The 22,598-nt window shown below is 48.7% G+C and overlaps 1 protein-coding gene across 2 annotated transcripts in view; it reads left to right on the top strand.

Moving 5' to 3' along the window:
* LOC147033170 (phospholipid scramblase 1-like) overlaps positions 1-22,598 on the top strand; it is a 145,711-nt gene that overhangs the window by 42,863 nt on the left and 80,250 nt on the right. Inside the window, exons 7-8 of one of the 2 annotated variants that reach the window (XM_085871293.1) lie at positions 19,795-19,953; positions 20,100-21,895. The exons of the other annotated variant lie outside the window; for it this stretch is intronic. Of the exons in view, the coding sequence (XP_085727419.1) occupies positions 19,795-19,953; positions 20,100-20,132 (192 nt within the window). The 3' untranslated portion in view covers positions 20,133-21,895. Of the gene's footprint in view, positions 1-19,794; positions 19,954-20,099; positions 21,896-22,598 lie in introns of those variants that run through there. 2 annotated transcript variants of the gene reach the window in all.

Genomic DNA, 22,598 nt, shown 5'->3' with positions numbered 1-22,598 from the left:
AATTCCCAGGATGAGTTGATGTTGGAGAAAGCAGCGATGGGAGACCAGTCTACAAATTTGATGGCTGCTTGGAGACCCTGCCAGTCAGCTTGAGTAAAATGCCAGACTCGATGGTGCTGAGGTGGTTCTCTGATACCAGCCAGAGAGATATCCACTTTGACAAGGACGTGGTCAGAAGAACCAATTGGAGTGGAGGAATAACAGCAGATATTTTCAGGGAAATTTGTCAAAATCAGATCCAGAAGAGATGGGGTGCCATTGGTTGAGATCCCGGTCGGGAAGTTGACTGATTGAGTCAGTCCCAATGAGTCACAGAAATCTTTTGCTGAGGTTCCACGACAGGTGAGAGAGGTACCCACACCTAGCCAACTGGCATGATGGCAGTTGAAGTCACCACATATGAGGAAGAGAGAGGTTGGATGAGAAGATTTTTGTTGGTCAATGTTTTCGGATAGTGAGGTGTAGATGGAGTCATCACTGTTAGGTGGACGGTACAGTACACATATAAACATGAGGTGGGAGTTGAGGGGAAGCCCTAGCCAGAGGTATTCCTGGGGGTGTGGGGGAGTGAGGGCAGTGCATGGAGAGTGAGGAATAGTCTTTGATGAAGAGAGCAACTCCTCCACCAGGACGAGGCTCAGGTCTGTCATACCAGAGGAGGGAGTAATGAGGGAGAGATATTTGTGAGTCAGAGACGTCTTGAGGGAGGAAAGTTTCTGTGAGGCAGATTATGTCTGGTTTGTCAGTGGCAACTTGGATGGAAATATCTGTAAGTTTTGAGCGAAGGCCTGGGATATTTGAGGTCCACACTGTTAATGAAGAGGGAGGGGAGGAGGTTTTGGGTGCAGGGGATGGGAGGGGAGGTGGAGAGTAGGCAAGGGAGGAGGTTGGGTGCGGTAAGGAGAGTTGTTGAAAGAGTGTGGGGGATTGCAGAATTGTTCGGGGAGGGGGCTGGATTAGGAGGAGAAAAGGCTCTGTGGTGCTGGAGGAGAGGGGGCAGAAGGCAGTTGAGGATTTGAGGTGGATTGATGAGATTGAGGTGAGAGGGTAGGGGAAGGAGGCAGCTTTGTGGATGTGAGCTGAGGGGTGCAACTTTGAGAAGGGTGAGTGAGGGGCGGGGGGGGCTTGAATGGTTGGAAAAGGGCAAGTGGGGAGAGTTGAGGGAGAAAGGTGAGGGGGGAGTTTTTGAGAAAGGTAAAAGAGAAACTTGGAGGGAGAAGAGTGTGATGGTTGCTTTGAGAGGGAGGGGTGAGAGGGGTGAGTTGGCACTGAAGTTGTAAAAAAAAGAATGGTTGATGGAAAGCGAGCACCCATAGCAAACTGGGTTTTTTTTTTTATAGGTCAAAAATGTGATGAAAGACATTTCTTGATGAATGCAATTAAGGCGAATTAAGAGAATGGAGAGAAGAAACACTGTAAGTTAGACCTTTTTCGGCAAGGTATGAGGGAAAGGTCGATTTGAGAGCAGTCTGTTGAAATAGAAAAACAGTCATGCATTATGATACAGTAATGAGAACCACACGTGTGAATGAGGAAGATGAAACATGATGAGAGACCGCTTTATTATTGTTATTATTATTATTGTTATTATTTTTGTGGGAGTTTTCATCAGTTTAGGTAATGGAAAGGTTGTAGAAAAATCGTGAGGTGAATGGTGAATTTGGATCGGTAAACGCAGAGGGTGGAAACAGATCATGTGGTTATGGGAGAAGCACATGGTTATGGGAGGTGTGGTCAAAAGTGAATTTATTTATTTATTTATTTATTTATTTTTTAATAAGGATTGCGTAAGATTCGGAAAAGGAAAGGTTTAAGTGAAATCGTGGAGGTGTATGGTGAATTTGGAACGGTAAACGCAGAGTGAAACTGATGGATCGATGAAAAGTACCAGGAAGAGGGGAGAGAGACACGTGGTTACAGGAGGTGGATAGATAGAAAGGATACAAGGAAGATTATTATTTTTTGATGGATTTTTGAAGATTAGGTAAGATTCGGGAATGGAAGGTTGTAGGAAGAAATCATAAAAGTAATGGCGAGAGTGGGTCAGCTCAGGTAGAAGAAAGATGGTGTTCCGGCAGAAGGAGGAGGAAGAAGAAGAAGAAGAAGAAAAAGGAGGAGGATCCGAACTCGTGGGCATGCAGGGGGAAAGGTAGTTTTTTTTTGTTTGTTTTTTTCATTTAAATTTAAGACAATAAACGGTGTTTAGTTGGGAGGGATGGGGACGTGGGGAAAATAGGAATTGAAGGTAATCGGGAGAGAATACAAATAAAAACGATCCTACACCTAGAGGGGAAGGATTGGTCGGCCTCAAGGAACCCGTGAAGATAAGGTCGATGAAAACTCACAAAATAGCATGATTTTTGAAAGAAAACCGAGCTTGGAACACAGAAAAAACATGTAGGTGAGTAAATGAACAGTTAAAACGTCACATATAACAACCGGAAACTTAACTTTGAGAAAGTTGGCAGAGACCCCTGAGAGAACCTGCCATTGCTGCAAACCCAGAACCGGAAGTCACTTCGAAGAGATTAACTTTCAAAATGGGTCGTGATGTCTGTCCTGTCATCCGTTAACTCTTTGCAATTTTTGCTACTCCTCCTTTATCACCCGGCTGACGGTTCTGAAAGTTGACACATGAATACAAGAGAGTAGCCTGCACAATGAATGCCTCAGGCTTCAATTTTTCGATTTTGGATCATGAAGGCTCCCAGGGAGGTTAGCTCCTGAAACTTTGGAACCCTACTTGTCCTTTATTTCCCAACCGATTGCTCTGAAATCCGATACAAGCCTACTACACGATGGTCTGCAGGATCACTCGGTCTTAAATTTTTCAATTGTGGATCGGTGGGCTCCCAGAGGGGTTCCCCCAAATTGATTCCAGTATAATGTCTGTGACATTTCCCAGATTTTGGATTCAGCAGAGGTCTGAACTACAATCTCAAGTCAGCCCACTCGGGGCTATTTATTAGTGTTAATATTGTTTTGTAAGAACATTAATATTATGCTATTATCATTATTGTTATTATTACTTTTGTTATTATAAGCGGCCATGAAAAAAACTCGGTGGAGCGCATACCTCTGCCACGTAATGCCTGATCTACGAGAACATATCAGGGCCTAATACATTTTTGAAATATCATTAATATAGGGCCTAATATGCAAAACAGTACTATGTCGTTTTTGACCCTTTCTCTCAATGGCGAGGACTTATTGTAGCTCTGTGGTTGCCAGGGATGCATGTTGCACCAAGACCCAGGGCCCTGAGAGATAGCATTGGGGTCGGGAGGGGCCTGTTACCAAGTGAGAGGGGCCAGACACTGATAAAAACTTCAAATAGACTCTAAAGGAGAAAAAGCCCTCCTGGTGCATCCATTCCCTTTCCCAACCACATGTTATTAAATTGCATCCAAATTTAGTGCTGTACAAGTATGTGCATAATGAGTGGATGAGAAGCCTTCTAAATGCACTGCATTAGCATAAGAACTGAACTTTTGAAATTTTTGTACATGCGAGTTTAGACTTATACTGTTCATAAATGGGGTCATGCCCAGTATCATGCCCCCCTTTTGAATGAAAAGGCTGAAGGAGGAATGGAGGGGATAGTGTTGCAGAAATTATATTTAGGGGTTAAAGAATCATTCATATAGCATCACCTTTAGTTAAGTGTAATGTCCTCAGTGTGGATAGCTATGCGTTGCCTATGCAATAGATAGACCATCCACCTTCCATAGTGTGTTCTCACCCCAATGTTCCTTCTCTGTAACATATGCCTTTCCCTGCATCTGTCTTTCATCCCCCCCCAATGCAAATGGAACTTTTACCAGTACCATCTGGGCTCGGTTACACCTGGGGGAAAGCTCCATAGCCTGGGGAAAATAGCAGATAAACAGGCATTCACGTACCCCACTCCCCACCCCCTATGAAAGGCATCTAATGGGTCAGAAGGCCGTGTGTACATTTGCAGATTGCCAAGTGATCACACCCCCACAGGAGGTACCAAATCGGCCAAAGGGCGCAAGCAAATTCCTGGATCAACAATCCCTGAAAGCATGGTCACATGCCCGGGGGTGCGAATAAAAGGATGGCGTGGTATCTATTTTGGGTTCCAGCTGGTTCCATGTGGCATCTATTCGGTTCATGGACATCTGTTTTATTCAATTACAACCGTCGGAACAGGGTGCTCATTTTGTTGGTGTTGCGAGGAACTGTGGGTCTTAGTGCAGTCATCCAGGTCTTAATGTAGTGGAGGAACAGAGGATAAATGGTGTGGTCATGGTGAAGAGCAGCGCCACTGAAACATCTCAAATGCACAAGGGTTCACTGCCATGAACTTCACGGCTATCTTATGGTGGGTTCCCGATGAACTGAGCGTCTCGATAAAGAACTGACTTGGCTTTCGGCACCCTCCATAGTGGTTGTGTGGAAACTGACACCTACCGGTCAACCTCCATTAAGGGACGTGAAGAGCTCTGCAAAGCTCATTGCAAAAGATCAGCAAATCTGTGTCGTGCTTTCCCCAATTAAGACTCATTGCAAAGATCAGCAAATCTGTCTCATGCTTTCCCCAATTGTCTCTCTCATGTCAATGAATGCAGTGCCAAAGTTATCTCACGAAGGCATTAATGATCTGTTTCGTCAGCGTGAATGTCGGTAGTGGGTTAGGTCAGATACGGGAGCATGTGCCGGAGCAGCGCGTCGCTGTGTCACTTTCCACTGGTACTCCAGGGGCCCTCGTCTGGCCATCCCCCAGGCAGATGCCTGGCCCATCCCCATCTCCTTGAGATGCTGATCAACCTGCTGCAACAATGAGGAACATGGTTGGCCCATTGGCCTCATCCACTCGCGAGGCTCCCATGCTGAGAGAATCTGGTGAGCAGGATCAGCGTTAGGAAAACGAGCCACATGTCCATATAGCCGCAGCTGATGCTCACGGACCATGCAGGTAACAAATCTAATTTGAGTCTCTCTCAGCAACCGCTCGTTGGACACAAAGTCTGACCAGTGATCGCCAAGGGTTCTCCGAAGAGACCTGGCACCAAAGGAATTGAGTCTTCATCTCAGATCCCTGGTCAGAGTCCAAGTCTCTCATCTGTCGAGCAAGTTTGGAAGCACCATGGACCTGAAGACTAGGACTTCCGTCCTCCTGCACAGGTACGGACAGCACCACACCCCATGATCCAATGAATGCATAACTCCCAGGCCTGACCCAGATGTCTATTGACCTCTGGCTCACAACCAGCAGAGACATGAATATCACTGCCAAGGTAACTGAATCTTTCTGTGACTCAAGATCCTCACCACAAACGGTACAGACAAGATAGCAGTATCCAAGATGTCATTGAAAGCCTGGATCTTAATGTTGACCCAGGAAATCTGTCATCCCAATGGCTCTGGAGATCCTCGAGGTGCTGAATGAGGAGTCAAAGGATCTCAAGAGTCTCCTGAAAGATGACTACAGCATCTGCGAAATCTAGGTCAGAGAGCTTGACATTCCCAAACGACGCACCACAGCTTGATCTCTCCACCATCCTCCCCAGAATCCAGTCCGTACAAGCACAGAAAAGTGTGTGGGCCAGTACACACACTTGACGAATGCCAGTAACAACTGGAAATAAGTCTGAGATGGTATCACCACATCTCAAAGCACTCTCAGTAGCAGAGTAAAGTTCGGACATCAGATTGATCAGTTTTGGTGGCACCTCACGAAGACTAAGAATCCTCCAGATGGCATCCCGATTCACTGAATCAAATTCTTTGCAGAGATCAACATAGGCTGCAAGCAGCCCCTGCCGAAACTCATCTGCATTTGGTGAGGACCAGCATAGCAAGGCCTGTTTGGTCAATCGTTGGCTTATTTTTTCTAAAGCCTGACGACGCTGGTGCTCAAGCAGATGGTGCTGAATGATCAATAAGATGATCAATAATTATCCGAGCAAAGACCTTGCCCAGCATTGAGAGCAGCATCAACCCTTGGCAGTTGTTGCAGTCCTGGCGATCACCCTTCCCTTTCCAGAGAAGGACAACAAGGCCCATCTTCCAGTCAGTTGGGATGATGCCTGTGTTCCAGGTGAGCACAGAACTGCATGCAATGACATGAGTGCAGCATTTCCACCAGCCTTGAGAGGTTCAGCATGGATGCCACAGATCCAAGGAGCTCTTCCTCAATTCAACTGGTTCACCACAGCCTGTGTTTCCACAAACAAACGTGGATCACAGTTGATTGGAGGGTCAGTAATGCCGCAATAGGGACAGTAACACCCCTGACATCCAACTCAACAGCTGGTGGATTGGCCTGTTATGGCCACTCAAAGTAACTGGCCCAGCGGGCCTTCACGTCGGACTCCTCTGTCAAAAGCCCACCACCCTCCGCTCTAACTGCAGTACACCAGGGACAGGCTTGGAAGAACGCAATGCACGAATTCCCCTGTAAGCAGGCCTATAATCACTTGACCACAGGTGATGCTATTGTTGCGAATTCACGCCCGCCGGCGTGCGAGCGGCCACGTAACTCGAATCGCGGCACGTCGCCCACCGGACGGACAATTCCGTCGTGACCCTCTCGGACTAACGCCGGGAACTAGTCACGGGTGGGCCTTTCGGCCTCACCACGATCGTGCCAATCGGCCCCCCGCGTGGGATAGGGTTGTTCGCCAAATTCGACCTACCTAAGTACCCACACGGAGGGTAGACCGGGCGATCGCACCTTGCCGCAGCTCGACTTTGGACACGGGCCACTTTACGCGACCCGTTCCGTACTATCGGGATAACCGAGCGGTGTTATCGTCAACCTCGACGGTTCCGATTAGTTATTGGGCGTATTTAGCCCATGACCAACCCTTTACGTGAAGTAAGATGGAGATTCAATTAAAGAAAAGACGAAGCGAAACGGAAAAAACAGTTCAACATAAGGCACATTTATTCCGCGGCAAACGGAAAGCACACATATACAATTACAACAATTATGCACCAAAAGCAAATGTCACAAAAGAAACACAATGCAGATCTACTACCGACTACGCGAGCACACGGCAACACTTACACAGTTTTACTTTACAGACGGCGCCGACAACACATATACTCCAAAGCAAAAGAAAAAGGGGCCACCCTCAACTACAAGGGGGCAGACGGGCCTGGGGCCGAGACTGCGTCGAGCCTACCCGTCTGGTGATGAGCCGCACAATGGCGGTGGCGCCCCGACTCCGCGCTCCTCCGCGGGCCTCGCTGGCACTGCCTGGAATGGGGTGGGAACGGGGCCCCCTTCTCGCACTATCTCAGCGCGGGGGGAAACAGGGGGGGTTGTTGATGCTCTGGGGAAAGAGGATATCTGGCTTGCTTGGGTCCCGCGACGAGCGACTCCACTGCGACCTCGACCGCGTTCCCGGCCTCCCCTCTCCGCAGCTCCCCGACAGACTCCGAACCCCGTCTTGACTACTGCTGCTGCCACGCTTCGCCGCCGCCACAACGCGCCCGAGCCCGAAACAGAAGCTCTTCTCTCTGCCGCTGCCACACCTCTCCAACTCGCCCGAGCCCGAAACAGAAACTCTCAACTCGACTCAATTCACCCCGCGCTCGGCGCTTTATAGTGCGACAGGAGAAACCATATGCAGATTTTTGGATCAGGATCGGCTCGGGGGCGGAGCCACGCTCGCCCATTGGACGGAGGAAAAGTGGGCGTGAATCATTCCTGATCCGCGAATCTGCATATATCGATTCAACTCCGACGCGCCTGGAGGCGGGGCCAAATCGCCCCGCACTTGCTGATAGGACGGAACAGAAGTGGGCGTGAATCATTCCTGATCCGACTTCCCTGGAAAGGCCGCTTTTTGCACCCGCTGCTCGGCGCGCGCCCTGTACGAGTCCAGGATCGGTGCCCACAAGCGGTGCGGGAATGGCGGCAGAAGGAGGAGAGGTGAAGGTGGTGGAGGGTTTATTGTGGTGGTCCCTGGCCACGGTGACGCTTGGAATGGCGGTGATGCGATGATTGCGAGAGCGAGTTGTGACGGTAAAGGTCGTGGCTGTTGGCGTTGTTGTTGTTGTGAAGCGGCGTTGCGGTTGGTGGTTGTTGTGTGATGGCGGTTGAGACGTGGTTGGTTCAAAATAAAGATAGAACAGAAAAACGGCGATCTTGAAGGGTCGCAGCCCGAATGAATCACATTTATTCCCTCTAAACAACGGGTTTGGGCTAACTACACATATACTTACAGAGATATCTCACCTACGGGACCTGAATGGTGGTTTGCGAATTTCCTCAACCACAACACTACCCCCTCCCCTTTTTACAGACTCGTCCCGAGTCGTCAAATTTTCGTGTGCCATCATGTGTAGTTCTCCCCTAGTACGTTTTACCTACGGATCCCTGAGTGCGATATTCATGGTATTCGTGTCCCCAAAATAAATAACCTGAGGGCTGAGTAACTAACTAAACAAACCCACTCACACGGACGACTTAAATAAAATTGCCGGCGCTAAGACATACATGCCGAGGGCGCACTCATATTTACAGTACATCTTACCTTAATTTACTAACTTTACACTAAACCATGGCCCAGGATCAATGAACTCTGCAAAAAGAAAGCAGTTAGCAGGGAGCCAGGCTGCTCGCATGCAGTCTCTGGCTCAAACAATGCAGGTGACAGGGAACGTGGCCGGCTGCTCACAAGCAGTCCAAGGCTTCTCCCTTTGAACTGAACGCAGTGAACCACAACGGTGCATGGGCTGCACAAACGCAGTCTCCGTGCCAGCTCAAGTGGCACACGCAATGAACACAACGGATGGATGGACACAAACACGGTGCACGGGCCGCCACTGCAGGCCCGTGTTGTAGCTGCCAACAGGGCAGTTCTTGCAGCTTGCAAACTGTTGCTTTGATCCTGGCGCACATGGCAATGAACAGGGGGGGGGGGGCAAAGCAAAAATTGAACGGGGCTGGTGAACAGGGGCAGTGGGCATGGCATGGCAAAGGTGAGCAGGCAAACACAGCCTGCAGAAGAAGGCCGCTGCAGGCAAACACAGCCGGCAGACGAACTGGCCGGCACAGGCCTTGAAGAAAAACAGCCAGCCGGCAGATGAAGTGGGCCGGCACAGGCCTTGCAGCAACACAGCCAGCAGATGAAGCTGGCCAGCCTTTGCCGTTCAGTGGAGGTTAGTGGAGGGAGTGCGGTGGTGCTGGCCACTCGGAAGGCGGGCTCAGACCTACCTACCTGTCTCCCTCCCACCTATCGCCTTTGCCTGTCACTGTACATACCCACTCCCTTAATTTGTAAAACCCAATTTATCCCCAACTTTTTTTTTTTTTTTGGTTTTATTTATTTTTACTTCCCCACTATAATTCGTCCCCTAACCCCCTTTATCGTCCTTGTTCGGCTAACCTATCCTGTCTACTATCCTACTCCCAATCCCTACGTTCCCTTCCCGGAGGGGAACAAGGGAGAGCTAGCGTCCTGTGTCGAGGCCCAATCTAAGCCTCAGGATGGCCTCCCCAGAGTTCAGCGATCTATAACACAAAGTGGGTCCAGCGGCCCACAACGAGAGCGAGGGGATGGATGGTGTGGAGGGGTACACTCCTAATCTACCCTAACCATTTAACTGTGAAACTACCCCGGGCTTTCAACAAGCGCCTCTCGCTTAAACTATTGGTTCTATAAACCCAGATTCCCGTCGCCTGTGTTGGTGTCCTCACAATTTCGGGCCTTGCCCCCCAATTTTCTTTCCGTGCCCTCACACGGTCTCATGGCTGGGACGCGTGGCTCCCCTTGGCAGGCACGACCCTCTGCCGAATCTCCAGCTATGGCACCCCCGGGCACTACACTGCCTCCAAGCCTACCAGCTCCCTAAACACCGGGGAGTGCCCCCCATGGCACCTCCCCTGTAACGCACACGTGGCAGGCTGGCTTCACGGGCCCCTTTCCGAGCGTCACCCGCGCCCACAACACAGCCCACGCAGCTAATGGCGCCCTGGGCCCCGCACCAAGCGGACGCACCCGTGCCCACTACGCTATCCCGGCCCCCCATGGGCCCTTGGCCTACTACGGCCGACTAGCCTGGTGCCCGGGGTACCCACTCAGTGATACTCACCTTTCGCAGCCACGCTCCCAGCCCGTCAACAGGGCTCCTGCACCCCTCCAAACGGGTTTTGAGCCTACTCTCCCACCAACAGCAAAACGACTTCCATTTTTCAATTTGACTAACCCAGCTAACTTACTTTATACTGACCCCGGGGGTCCCATGGGCGGGAGTCACTCCTCCCCCCAATCACTCATCGCACCATGCATTCCCCATTCGCTCCATACACACAGACCCGCTGGCCTCACTCACTCACCAAGCACATGCACTCACCTCACAACTCTTCAGCACACACACCGCTGAACTCTGCCATCCTTCTAACTACTTCCCCTAACTAACTCGTGCTCCCACGTCGTCCCTTAAACTATAGCACGTTCCATTTAACACTACGTAGCTAAGCTACGTCCCCGCTACACATCCACAAGTCTGTCACTGTCTCCAAATAATCCCATTAATCAATTTCCCAACCTAAATCTCGCTACAATCCCTCTAACTCATCCATTCCACGGACTCCATGAGGACTTACCCCTGCCCCATGAAGTCGGTCTAGCTAAGCTAACACTTCCCCCTAACTAGTTTCATCCTGTGCCCAGGCCAAGGAGATCATCCACCCCTTGCCCGGGAATCCTGTTCACCCGAAAGCGAGGCTTGCTTTTTTTTTCAAATTTTGCGCAGCACCAGCGTGGCAACTCACAGCTCGTGCACTTTGCACCTGCCCGTGACGTCATGCAGCTGCACGTGTACCTCGTCCCTCCTTGGACGGTGCCATCCGGCAGGGATACCCCTCCTGCCGGATCCCAACCCCACGTGCAGCCATGACGTCACCGTGCGCATAAAAAAAAACACAAGCCCCACGTCTCGAGGGGTTCCCCACGCGAACACATGTGCTTTGCCCGTTGGGGCCCAACACACACGCCCGCGTGGAGAACCCGTCCGGTCCAAATCCGAAATCCTGCCTAAACTTTGTCCGTCGCGGGATCGGCAACATTCACCGCGCTCGTTTCCGGACCGGGACTTCACTCTCGTAAGCGAGCACGTGGGGGCCTCGTGCATTGCACAGCACGGACCTCGCGCTCGCTGCTGGGTGAACCCGGCACGGTCCCTGAAACATCTACAGCCGCTACTCGGCTTTTGTTACTCACATGTCGATGTCGTCGCCTCCATTCAACACACGCACTCCTGCGTGTCACGACGCGAACACTCCATTCCATTATATTCACCCCGGGAGACACGGCTGCATGCTCACGCATGCCGACCGACATCTCCCTTACACACAGCGACCTTGCACACGCTGTCTCCCTCACTCATCATGCCATTTCCCTCACACAAACCATACCACTCACACATGTGGGGCACTCACCCGCGGTGTTTCATACACACACGGCGCGGTGGGAAGCACGCCCTGCGGCACACTTGCCACCACACCACTCACACACGGGGTCGCTTCCACACACGGGGACGCACTCACACCTTGCACCACACACACAGGGACAACCACACTGGGGATTCGTGTCCCCACAAGGGTCTCCGGGGCCTCTATACCCCCCAAGCTCTCCGTGCACCTGTCCACAGCACTCCTCCCCTCGACCTCGCAAAGCACGACCGAACCCACCTGGTCGTGACTCGCCTCAAGGGGGCATACTCCCTCCCCTCGTTCCTGGAGGAGGCTATCCCGCTGCGTGCACTGGGTCTCCACCCAGTCCGCCAGCTCCCCCTCATGGCCCTCCACTACCTCCGTGTGTGTGTGTTCGTCTCTAACCCCGTCTTCATCGTGTCGTCTTCCCTCTGTCGTTCCCATCTCCCGTGTCTCTGTACATTTATTAGTTTCTGTTGTCCCCTCGTGTCTATTAGTCTCTGCTTCTTTCTGGCGTCTTTCCCTTATCTTTATGTAGGTCAACCTTGCTTTCTCCTTAAGTCGCTCCCGTCCTTCCCTCTGTTTCACTCCTTGCTCTTTCACGATCTCCGCGTACCTCCTCCTTGCTTTCCGTCTTAATTGTTCTTTTCTTTCCCTCCCAATTACTTTCACCTCGTCTCTTGTCTCCCGTGTCTCTATACATTTTCTCTCCTTGTTCCTTATTTCTGTCTCTTCCTGGTTCCTTTTTCCTTCCCATCTGAGTCGTTCTTTCTCTCTGAGCCCCATTAGCTGTTCGTTCTCCCTCCGGAGCTCCTCAATCTCCGTTGACTCCAATCTCGCTCTCCGTTTTAGTTGTTCAATTTCACACTCATATAGTTGTTGTTTTCTCTCCCACTGTTCCTCCTGCTCTTTGTTTTCCAATCTCATTGTTTCTTTCAATTGGCTCATTTCCTTCCTGCGTTTCATTCGCTGTTCTCTCACAACTCTTCCTCGTTTCCTCTCCTGTCCTTCCTTCTCCAGTTTCATGGTTTGCTTCATTTGGTTAATCTCCTTTTTGTGTTTCATTCACTGCTGTCTCATTACTCTTCCTCGTTTCCTCTCCTGTCTTTCCTTATCCAGTTTCATGGTTTTCTTCATTTGGTTCATCTCCATTTTGTGTTTCATTCGCTGTTCTTTGTCTATCTCCTCGTACTCCAGCCTCAGCTTTTCTTTCAATTGGTCAACCTCAGATTCATGCTCTTTTTGCTTTCTATTCCATTGTTCCTCTCGTTCTTCCCTCTCCAATCTCCTTGTGTCCTTCAATCTCCTGATTTCTCCTTCCTGCTTCATTCCTTGCTCCTTCAACTTCTCCTCGTATTCCAACCTATTTTTTCCTTTTGTCGTTCAGTTTCAAATTCATACTCTTTCAGTTTTTTATTCCACTGTCTCTCTTGTTCCTCGTTCTGCAATCTCATCGTTTCCTTCAATTGACGGATTTCTTTCTCCTGTCTCATTCCTTGTTCTTTGTATTTCCTATTCCACTGTCTTCCTTGTTCCTCATTCTGCAATCTCGTTATTTCTTTCAGTTGGCTGACTTCCTTCTCCTGTCTTATTTGTTCTTCCTTCATTACTCCTTTTTGCATCTCATTCTGCAATCTCGTGGTTTCCTTCAGTTGGCTGATTTCCTTCTCCTGTCTCATTCCTTGTTCTTTCAGTACTCTTTCTTGTTCCTCATTCTGCAATCTCGTTATTTCTTTCAGTTGGCTGACTTCCTTCTCCTGTCTGATTCGTTCTTCCATCATTACTCTTTCTTGCGTCTCATTCTTTAATCTGGCCTTCGCTTCCAGCTGTTCGATCTGTACAGTGTGGTTTCTTAACGTTTCATTTTCCGTTGTCGTTCTTTCTTCTCTCACCATCCTCAACTCGTTTTGTAATTCCCTCTCTTTGTTTTGGTGTTTCTGTAACTCAGAAACTTTCTTTTCCAATTCCTTTCTCAATTTGCATGCTTCTTCACTCATTTCATCTCTTCTTTCCACCGCTTCCCTCCTCAATTCGTCCCTTTTTTACTGTATTCATTTAGTTTTTTCTGCCATTCCTTTCCCATTCTTATCTCCCCTTCCAGGATTTCTCTTTTAAACTGGCTTGCCCTTACCTCTCGCTTCAGTAGTTCCAATTCCCCATCTTGTTTGCGTTTTTCCTTTTCGAGCTTTGTTTTCCTTTCTCCTTCCTCCCTGCAGTACTTTGAACTGTTCTGACTTTTCCAGCAATTCCTCTGTCCTTTCCTCCAGCTGTCTCTCTCCTCTTTTTATCTTCCTTTCTAGGCTTTCTCTTTCCCGATTGCCTGTTCTTATCTCTTCCTTCAATTGTTCCAACTCCCCATCGTGTTCACATTTTTTCTCTTCCAACTGTATTTCCCTCACTCTCCCCTCCAGTTCTTTGAACCGCCTTGCTTCCTCCAATAATTTTTCCATTAATTGTTTTACTTCCAAGTCGTGCTCCTTTTGTTTCTTTTCGAGCTCGGTTTTCCATTCTTCCTCCCATTGTTTCCTTTCCTGGGAGATACCAATCTGCTGTTCCTCTATTCTTTTGTTCAGTTTGCTCTTCGCATATTCCAACTGACGGGTATAAAACACTACCAAATTCTTTTTCCCACATAATTTGTCGACTCTATTGGCCAAGTCATGTTTTTGCCACCGAATTCGTTCCAGTAAATCGTCCAATCGCTGTGTCCCCCCGTACACGTAATTTTTCTGAAGCGCGTCTGCGTGCCGTTGTGACTCGTCCACTCCACTTTGCACCTCCTCGATATATTCTTCATAACGCTTCACCTTTTCCAAGACATCTCCCAATTGTGCCTGAAGCCTGCCAATGCTCGCATAGTCATCCTGCCACGCCTGCCATGGTACATGCCGTGACCACGTGCCTTGAACCGCTGACTGGGAGCTCATGCCTCGTGCTGTGCCATTAATATCAGCCCGCTCCGTGCTGCGCTGAGGTGCGATCGCGCTGCCATTGTGCGACTCCGTTTGCCGGCAAAGTTCGTGCTCAAGCCGCTCCCACTGACCACAGTTAGTGGTGGGGTTATAATTATAAAAAGAACCGACCTGGGCCATGGATCCTACATGACTACACATACCTAATACCCCCGGCTCCCGCTCGCCTTGAGACGCCATCTTATTTCTCGTAAAGGGTTAATTTAAATCGCTCGTAATTTGGAGGGAATCGGGGGTCGCTCCTCTCACCCCTGGACCGATTCCCGTAAATTTAGCTGGAGATAGGAGAGCCCGTTTTCCCGTTCTCCGATACCAGTGCCGCGAGGAGGGGGGTGAGTTTGTATCCCACTCCTGACACCAGTGTTGCGAATTCGCGCCCGCCGGCGTGCGAGCGGCCACGTAACTCGAATCGCGGCACGTCGCCCACCGGACGGACAATTCCGTCGTGACCCTCTCGGACTAACGCCGGGAACTAGTCACGGGTGGGCCTTTCGGCCTCACCACGATCGTGCCAATCGGCCCCCCGCGTGGGATAGGGCTGTTCGCCAAATTCGACCTACCCAAGTACCCACACGGAGGGTAGACCGGGCGATCGCACCTCGCCGCAGGTCGACTTTGGACACGGGCCACTTTAAGCAACCCGTTCCGTACTATCGGGATAACCGAGCGGTGTTATCGTCAACCTCGACGGTTCCGATTAGTTATTGGGCGTATTTAGCCCACGACCAACCCTTTACGTGAAGTAAGATGGAGATTCAATTAAAGAAAAGACGAAGCGAAACGGGAAAAACAGTTCAACATAAGGCACATTTATTCCGCGGCAAACGGAGAGCACACATATACAATTACAACAATTATGCACCAAAAGCAAATGTAACAAAAAGAACAGAACAATTATGCACCAAAAGCAAATGTAACAAAAGAAACACAATGCAGATCTACTACCGACTACGCGAGCACACGGCAACACTTACACAGTTTTACTTTACAGACGGCGCCGACAACACATATACTCCAAAGCAAAAGAAAAAGGGGCCACCCTCAACTACAAGGGGGCAGACGGGCCTGGGGCCGAGACCGCGTCGAGCCTACACGTCTGGTGATGAGCCGCAAAATGGCGGCGGCGCCCCGACTCCGTGCTCCTCCGCGGGCCTCGCTGGCACTGCCTGGAATGGGGTGGGAACGGGGTCCCCTTCTCGCACTATCTCAGCGCGTGGGAAACAGGGGGGGGTTGTTGATGCTCTGGGGAAAGAGGATATCTGGCTTGCTTGGGTCCCGCGATGAGCGACTCCACTGTGACCTCGACCGCGTTCCCGGCCTCCCCTCTCCGCAGCTCCCCGACAGACTCCGAACCCCGTCTTGACTGCTGCTGCTGCCACGCTTCGCCGCCGCCACAACGCGCCCGAGCCCGAAACAGAAACTCTTCTCTCCGCCGCTGCCGCTGCCACACCTCTCCAACTCGCCCGAGCCCGAAACAGAAACTCTCAACTCGACTCAATTCGCCCCGCGCTCAGCGCTTTATAGTGCGACAGGAGAAACCATATGCAGATTTTTGGATCAGGATCGGCTCGGGGGCGGAGCCACGCTCGCCCATTGGACGGAGGAAAGTGGGCGTGAATCATTCCTGATCCGCGAATCTGCATATATCGATTCAACTCCGACGCGCCTGGAGGCGGGGCCAAATCGCCCCGCGCTCGCTGATAGGACGGAACAGAAGTGGGCGTGAATCATTCCTGATCCGACTTCCCCGGAAAGGCCACTTTTTGCACCCGCTGCTCGGCGCGCGCCCTGTACGAGTCCAGGATCGGTGCCCACAAGCGGTGCGGGAATGGCGGCAGAAGGAGGAGAGGTGAAGGTGGTGGAGGGTTTATTGTGGTGGTCCCTGGCTACGGTGACGCTTGGAATGGCGGTGATGCGATGATTGCGAGAGCGAGTTGTGACAGTAAAGGTCGTGACTGTTGGCGTTGTTGTTGTTGTGAAGCGGCGTTGCGGTTGGTGGTTGTTGTGTGATGGCGGTTGAGACGTGGTTGGTTCAAAATAAAGATAGAACAGAAAAACGGCTATCTTGAAGCGTCGCAGCCCGAATGAATCACATTTATTCCCTCTAAACAACGGGTTTGGGCTAACTACACATATACTTACAGAGATATCTCACCTACGGGACCTGAATGGTGGTTTGCGAATTTCCTCAACCACAACACTATATTCCCTCACAGATTCCTTGCACATACGCCTCCTTGTCAACCCTCAGCGCACGTACAGTTTTATTCCTCAACTCCCTGAACAGCTCAGCTCTGCCAAGCCTGGCCCTGCGACTCTGGTGAAGTCCCTTGAGAGACAAAATTCTTCTTTCCTTTGGTGAATTACAAGACATCCACCGGCAACATCAACGATGGTGGTCTTGAAGGCACTCCACAACTCCTCAGTATCCCCCAAAGCACGCAGACCCCCCGAAATCCCCACTCAACCTGTTCGCAAACTCCTCAGCTACCCTCTCATCCTTGAACTTGTCTACATCCAGCCGAGGCTGGGATGGTATCATTCTCCCGGATTTGAGCTGCAACTTCAGAGTTGCTACAACAAGGCTGTGTAAGTATTGAGGAACTGAGCACTCCGGTAGATCTTGCAGTTCTGGATCATCCTGCAGCGACCATCAACAAGCACATGGTCAATCTCCTTTGGCACACCACCAGCGTTGGAATACCAAGTCCAGCAATGAGCCTGTGTGTGCTGAAACCATGAATCAGCCACCCTAAGTCCATGACTTCTTGCAAAGTCAAAGAATTTAATGCTATTCTGGTTCACTTTTCCAGACCCATGGGGACAAACACACATCTCATAACCATCCATATCAGTTCCAGTCGATGCATTGAAATCCCCCAAGAGGAGAAGAGTATCTCGTCTCGGGCACTGACCAACCACAAACTCGAGTGTGGCGTAGAATGCCTCCTTCATATTGAGATCACTCGCCTCAATCGGAGCATACACAGAGACCAGAGAAATGACACCCAAGGAGTGACAAATATTTGGTCTCATGATACGCTCATTGACCGGTTTTGCCTCAATTACCATACGAATCCCCTTATTGGACACAGCTTCAGCAACTCCTTGAACATGGTAACCATCAGAGCCACCAGAACAATAGTAGGAGCAACCACCCACCATTATATCACTAATATCCGGTCTCAGAACCTCAGCGACAGCTGCATTACTGATGTTGAAACGCTTGATCTCAGATGATAACGGAGACAGATAATAACAGGTGTTGATAACAGTGACTCTTTGCTGTTTCTTGTCCTTGGACAACCACTTGGGGACAATCTTTGCGCACACCTTGCGCATTTCGAGATTTTCAGTGATGATGCTCCAGACAGTGTCCTTGTTGATGGAAAGTTCCTTAGCAATCAGCCGCACCGTGAGTCGACGATCTGCGCGCTCCATCTGCTTTGCACGCTCGATGTTGTCCGCCGTTCCACTCGTTGAAGATCTTCCAGATTGTGGATTGTCTTCAACCACCTCCCGTCCCTCTTTGAACCTCTTGTGCCATTCAAATGCACGTGTACGTGACATTGTTTCTTCCCCTTAGACTTGCTGCAGCATTGTGAAGGATTCGGAAGGTGTTTTGCCAAGCTTGGCAAGAAACTTCAGATTGGCTCTCGACTACCGACTCATAGCGCGACTACTCAGACTAGACAATGTATAAAGCACCACCTGTAAAAAAAAATCACACAATGAGCGCAGTCAACCATCACCAATCATATATATTGCTGGAATGTTGCGAAAACCTGTGACGCAACCCGTTCATTCAACTTGTGTAAGTGGAGCACACAGCAGGCTCAGTCCCGTTACTTTTTAGACAGACCTCGTATGTGGATGTGATGGTGCCTGTCATAGCATAAGTTAAGATTGCAGAAGTTCTAATGTAATAATCTGCTCTGTGTCTGCTTTTCAAAATTGCTTGCCTTTTGTTGCACCCCACAAATTCCTTGCTATCCCTGCTGTACATACAAATAAACCCCATTTACTGTGCCACATACCTTTCCTCGCTTGATTGTAAATCAGTGCTTGTGTCAAAATGTTCTCAGCTCATTTTCATCTTTTCCTTCATTGGTCCAGCATTGTTTCTATCCTTGTCTAGCCGGGACGTTATCCCCCAACGGTCTTTTTTTATAGCCGGTACGTCCTTGGGCAGTTATACTCGGCTGCATCTGATCCGGTAAGGTGATCCGGTTTGAACAAGGCATACCGAAGGTGTGTCCCCCAGTAATTAAATCACATGATCATTGGGTAACCGGTTTTCATTAGATGGAGGACCCTAAGTCACGTGGTTGAGTTATTGGCATTCACGGTCGATGAGCGACCCGCCGCGTCATGGAGTTATCCGTGTGCGATGGCCTGCGATTCCAGAGTCTGGTGGGAACCCAAGGCAGCTTTCCCTCACCCCCTAGCCCAGGTCTGCAACAATATTCTAGTTTTGTATTTTTAAGTAATTTTCTGAAATTTGTCGAATTTGTTTTTCACTTGGAAGTTGTGGGTTACGATGTGAAAAATAAATGTGGAAAATGTATGATGTAATTCCTAGCTATAAGGCAACAATTGATGAAAAATTTGAAATGAGGTGTAGACTTTCTATGGGCACTGTATGTGCACGCTGCAATGCCGATTGTATAGGACTCACGCAGGGATGCACGGATGCACGCCAAGACCGAGCTCCTTTTTTATGTTGGATATATAAAATGACTTGGCAAGGCAAAGCATGGCCGACAGGTAAGAGAGTGGCTGGCACATGGTGTGGGCAGCATCAGATGATATGAGCCAGCAGCAGATATTGTGGGTGGCAGGGGCATGCTGTGACGGCACGTCAGCCGGCCAGCTTTCACCTAACCTGACTGGCCAGCTAATCCCATCTAACCTAATCCCTAGCTTCTGATCCTGTTTGTTGGTTTTGTCTCGTGGCTCTGGGGAACCTGTTAATGGTAGAATTGGTCATGGTCCTTGTGCCACTGGATACACTCGCATCAGATGACTCGGTTGCTCAGCCAAAGATTAAGATCTGTCACTTGACTCAATCAGCATGGGACTCGCTCGTCCTAAGGACCTCCATCTGCACAGTAATGCCGCTCTGGGGACACGGGAGCCAGTCGGAAGTCTCTGAGATGAGGGAGTACTGTCATGGTCATTTTGACACGATTCATCAAATTTGAACCGGGCAACCGGGGTGGTCTAGTGACTGCAACAACATTAACATTGTTAAGTTTGATATGCCTTTCTCTTCCATTTGTTCTGAGGAGGAGGTACCTTTTTCTTAATGCAGGAGGCACGATAAAGTTACATCCAATAATTAATCAATCTGTGGACTTCTCAAGCAGTCCTTGCCAAGTCCGATTTATTTTCCTCCTTGCACAGGTCCTGGATGTATCTGGTAATAGCATCGGTCTCATATGCAAGCGCTGGGGCGGCTGCTGCAAGGAATGGATTACTGCTGCTGACAATTTCACGGTGCAGTTTCCCATGGATTTGGACGTGAAGCTCAAAGCCAGCCTACTTGCTGCTGCATTGCTCTTGGTAAGGAAGTGCTTGCTGAAGCCAAGTTTCCATTGTCTGGGGAAGGCAAGGTGGTGGAGGGTTGGTGTTGATGATGATAAACAAAGTGAACTTCCTTTTTATTTTGCCTTGTTTGTTTTTTTTCTGTTCCCCTCTCCCTGGTACAGGATTACATTCACTTTGAAAATGTCGACAAATAACCAAGAAAAATATGTCGTGCGAAGCACGATACTTGCAAAATCCACCCCCTCTCCAACGGTTGCCATGGATACATAAAATTGTCCATTTCATTAAGATTAAAATTTACAATCTTAATCAAAGCTCGTCATTTGGATGAAAATTGATCACTTTTCAGATTGAAATTGATGATTTTAGAAGTTTGACCTTGAGTTGACCTTTGACCCTTTGACCTCAAGTCATTGCTTTCCCATTTCAGTGATGGACTATGCAAATCATGTTCAACTTTCAAATTAAGAGGATGTAAATTGACGATTCTTCAGTCGAAAAATTGATGATTTTAGAAGTTTGACCTTGGGTTAATCTTTGACCTTTGACCTCAAAATCAATAGGCTTCTCAGTTGCGACTACCTCTACAACTTGGTGAAGTTTTGCGAAGATCGGTTCAAAAATTGTGACCTGGAGGCGATGGACAGACAGAATAACAAGATCGACTGATCAATATATTTGAAAAATCTTCGATTTTACAAGTAGCGAATTGGCATGTGGGTCACACACCAATATTGATGATGAAAGGTTTTCTTCCATGAGCTGGGAGGTTGTTGTTTTAATATGTTTGCAGTGATTTGCTGTTGGTGTTGGCTGCACATCAGGGGTGTAGTTAAAGCCTTTGTGGTCTGTGATCTTTTCTGCTTGCATCTACCTCTGACATGTATTGAGTAAAATTTATTTGACCACTTGGGTGGTGGTGATCATTAGTGTGCAGATAATAAACTATTGACAGAAAGGACGATGTTTAATGATAATAGGAGGGTTAGGGCATTAGTCTATGGAGTTTTTTTTCTTTTTCTATTTGACGACAAACTGCCGATGTTGCAGAAAAACACATCCATTTCTTGAACTCAATTCTATTACCATCACCAATCAGACATGATCTGAGAGGAAGAAGTGTGTGTGTGTGTGTGTGTGTGTGTGTGTGTGTGTGTGTGTGTGTGTGTGTGTGTGTGTGTGTGTGTGTGTGTGTGTGTGTGTGTGTAGGGGGGGGAGGTTAGGTGGCTAATCTTTCGCTCACCTGGACTTTAGTCCGGTAAGCTTATGCGATGGAGCAGTGTCCGTAGGTGTGTCGTATACATTGTGGAGTGTATATATATATATATATATATATATATATATATATATATATATATATATATATATATATATATATATATATATATATATATATATATATTTGTGTGCAATGTTGAGGCTCGTATGAGAGCTAACACATATAACATAGAACAATCGGAGCAGGAAACAAGTGGGGAGGGAGAGGGAAGGACAAAACAGTGGGGAACAGAGACATTAGGAGATCTGTGGAAGGGAGAGGTATGGGGCAGGGCACACAGGGAAAAGAAGATGGACATTACAGGGACTTTCAGGAAGGAAAGCAGGGAATTTGAAGGAGGTGGGTTTGGGGTGGATTAACCAGCGTCCTTTGTGCTCATGGTTGAGTCTGCTGTGAAATGCATTACCCAGCAGAGGAAAGCTACAGGAAGAGCTGATTTTATTCTGAGATATTCAAAATCATGACAGTTTAACACAGGTGGAGGCCAATTCATTTGGTGTGTGATTGGTTACACCTGAGATAATTTACAATTGCCATTATAATGGGGTGTGGACACTTATGCAACCATGAGATTCTAGTTTTGTATTATTTAATCAATTTTATGAAATTTGTCGAATTTATTTTTTCACTTTGAAGTTGTGGGTTACGATGTGTAAATAAAGGTGGAAAAAAGTCTGATTTAATGCAATTTAATTCCAGGATATAAGGCAACAACAGGTGAACATTTTGAAGGAGTTCTACACTTTCTATTCACACTGTATAAAGTAAACTGGTGAAGTGAATTTCATGAGGATACACACAGTTGACGGGGGTGGCAGGATAGCCAAGAGTTAAGCACACTCACCTCGAAGCTGTCTCACCTGGGGTGGAATCTCAGCCCAGCTATAAACTGTCATCCCGGTGTTTCACAGCAGGATGATTCAATGTGTGTACCATCCCTTGCACGGACATTAAGCTCTGCCAGAATTAGATTGCGGATATTAATGATCCCACGGTGTCGTTTGTGGACATGATCCCACGGACATGAAATTGTGTGGACCGGTTGGGTGTGTGACAAGGACGAACTGATTCAATTTTGGTGAAGATCCGGATCTGGATCCGGATACGAGAATTATTTAATTTTCAAGTGATTCTTCACCATTGAGAGATAGGGCCAAAAACGATGTATAACATGATATTTCAAAAAATGTATTGGGCCCGATATGTTCTTGTGGATCGGGCATTGTGTGGTGGAGACATGCGCTCTACCGAGTGCTCCTCCAGTTACTATTGGATCAGAAGATATGGTGCACTGTCTGCTGGAAAATAACAATTCCATGTCACGATTGTCCAGTTGTATCAGCAACTGATAGCTGCAAACTATCAAATGAAAGAGCTGAGA

The sequence above is a fragment of the Eptatretus burgeri genome, chromosome 2 (genome assembly GCF_056783735.1).
Source record: "Eptatretus burgeri isolate ZD-2024b chromosome 2, Ebu_testis_v1, whole genome shotgun sequence".
Lineage (NCBI taxonomy): Eukaryota > Metazoa > Chordata > Myxini > Myxiniformes > Myxinidae > Eptatretus > Eptatretus burgeri.
The sequence above is the reverse complement of the archived record's forward strand: the minus strand, read 5'-3'. Positions and strand labels throughout refer to the sequence as shown.